Raw genomic sequence first — 2,097 nt, 5'->3', positions numbered from 1 at the left:
TCTCGCTGCAGGACACCGAATGTGTCTGGGAGAGGTGCTGGCAAAGATGGAGCTTTTCATCATCTTCTGCAGCCTGTTGCAGACGTTCAAGTTCACTCTGCCAGAAGGAGTTAAGGAAGTCAACACAGACATGATCTTTGGGAGCACGATGAAACCTCACCCATACAGCCTCTGTGCAGTTCTTCGCTAGGTTGCAGAGATTTGAAAAAGGCATTGCCACAAGTTTGCTAGTGTGTGCTGATCTTTTGCGCAGCTTTTATGGTTTTCATTTTTAGCTCAAATAATTCGGTGTGGAATTTATCCTTGTTTGTGTTCTATGTCTTAGAATCTAGCCCTGAGAAATACTTGCTTTTCCTGTGTGTGGAAGATCTCTGTAAATTTTTTTTTCTGCTGTATTACAGCTGAAATAAACAGAAAAATAGTACGGTGTCTAGTCTTATTAGAAACTCAACAGGAATCTTACTGGAGAGAGAACGAACATTAAAGCCACATGTTGGTGGGACTTCCTGTCATTCCCATGCATTCTCAAATCTAGTGTAGGGTATAGAAATGGGGTATAGAGGTGCTCTCCCCAGAGGTGGTGGCTTTGAGCATTGCCAGGTGTGGTTGTATGAGGGAGCAGAGCTGTGGAGGGATGCCTCAGCTAGGTGTGAGCCATCTGGTTTGCCCGAGAGCTGTGAGGAGGTGATAACTTGAAGCTGGAAGTAATAGAGCTATGACAATGCAGCCCTTCATTTGAGCCTGAGGCTAGTGACTCGGGCTGAAAGTGAAGGCAAATGCCTCCTGCTCCCTGATGAAGAACTGCCAATGGGAACCCCTGCCACCCACGGACAATATGGATGTAAACGGTAACAGACCAGTGGGCTGGCCTGAAATTAGGTATTTTGCGTATGTTATGGTGCGTTTGAGAGGCATTTCTATGAAGGAGGGAGTGTGCTCACACAGTGGAGTTTGTAATGGCAATGGTGTACAGTAATCTAGGTTGGCCACATCTGCTGATGCCTGAAAGCATCATTGCAGGACTGCTTGCAGTCTTGTGAAGCAAAGCTTGGCGCCTGCAAAGGAGAGACAGGGCAGGAGAAATGTATGTGGTGTTTCCCTAGACCTATGTGAGGATCAAACTTCTGGAGGGTTTCCTGCAAGCACAGGGGTGGTTGCACACAGGGAAACTCTTGGCAGAGCTGCTGGGTTAAGAGTGTCGGCCAGTGAAGTGTGCACATCACGGGGAAGAGCTGTGCAAGGTGCAGCTGGCAGAAGCAGGGTCAGTGCCCATGCTCAGGCAAGAGAAAAAGCAAGTGCCAGAAACCACTCGCACCGTGGGGCTGGCTGTGTTACCCAGCAAGGTTTAAAAATCGAGGTCAGAGTGAGGACTACTAGTGGATGTAGCAAACATTCTGTTGCTCTACCAGTTTCCTTCCTTGAGGAAAAGACTTTACAGTTGTTGTTGCAATTATACTTCAAGGATTGGTTGTCATTGCCTTGTTTATTCACCATGTTAGAGTTTTTTATCTTTAATATAATGCTGATGGTTAAAAAAAAATTATTCATTTTTGTGAAGAAGCTCAGTATCATAAGATGTAGCGCTCTTTTCTCAGGCTTCTGGGTAGGGACTCAAAAAGATGCTTTTATCATGACTCCCTTCGATGTGAAGCTGCAGTTGCTGCTACTGCAGCCAGGCAGAGCTTGGCAGAAGAGGTGTGTGAGCTTAGTGGGCAAAGCAGGTCGAGCTGATGTGTCTCTCCTGCTCTCTGATCCATATCCAGCTCTGCGTTGTGTTATGTAGATCCTGCTAGCAGTGGAGGAGAGTGGGTTGCACACTACTGCAAAAGGAGGATTAAGGGTTTTTTACTAATGTAAAATGGTGTTGCAAAAATGGGTTTAGTGAGATGATGGGGTAGTTGGTGTCTGCTGTGTTCACGCCCAAGTCTTGGGTATCTCTGTGAATGTAGGACACAGGAGAGAATGAATAAGAGGTTTAGGAACAGGCACACAGGGTCCATATTGCTTTTAATCTTCTTACAGCCTCTTAAAAAAATTCCCAATGGCGATGCAAGTCCTTTTACAATTTTTTACAAAGAGAGACTAAAAGTGAAAAAT

The 2,097-nt window shown here is 45.6% G+C and overlaps 1 protein-coding gene across 1 annotated transcript in view; it reads left to right on the top strand.

Annotated features, from left to right (window-relative positions):
* The window catches only part of LOC104279529 (cytochrome P450 2J2-like), a 9,692-nt gene extending 9,502 nt beyond the window's left edge, over window positions 1–190 (top strand). The window contains 1 exon segment of the mRNA XM_009876841.1: window positions 12–190. Coding sequence (XP_009875143.1) covers window positions 12–190 — 179 coding nt within the window.
* Window positions 191–2,097: the final 1,907 nt, after the last annotated feature.

Source organism: Apaloderma vittatum, unplaced genomic scaffold (genome assembly GCF_000703405.1).
Source record: "Apaloderma vittatum isolate BGI_N311 unplaced genomic scaffold, ASM70340v1 scaffold19929, whole genome shotgun sequence".
Lineage (NCBI taxonomy): Eukaryota > Metazoa > Chordata > Aves > Trogoniformes > Trogonidae > Apaloderma > Apaloderma vittatum.
Note: the sequence above shows the minus strand (reverse complement) of the source record. Positions and strands in the feature narration are given on the sequence as shown.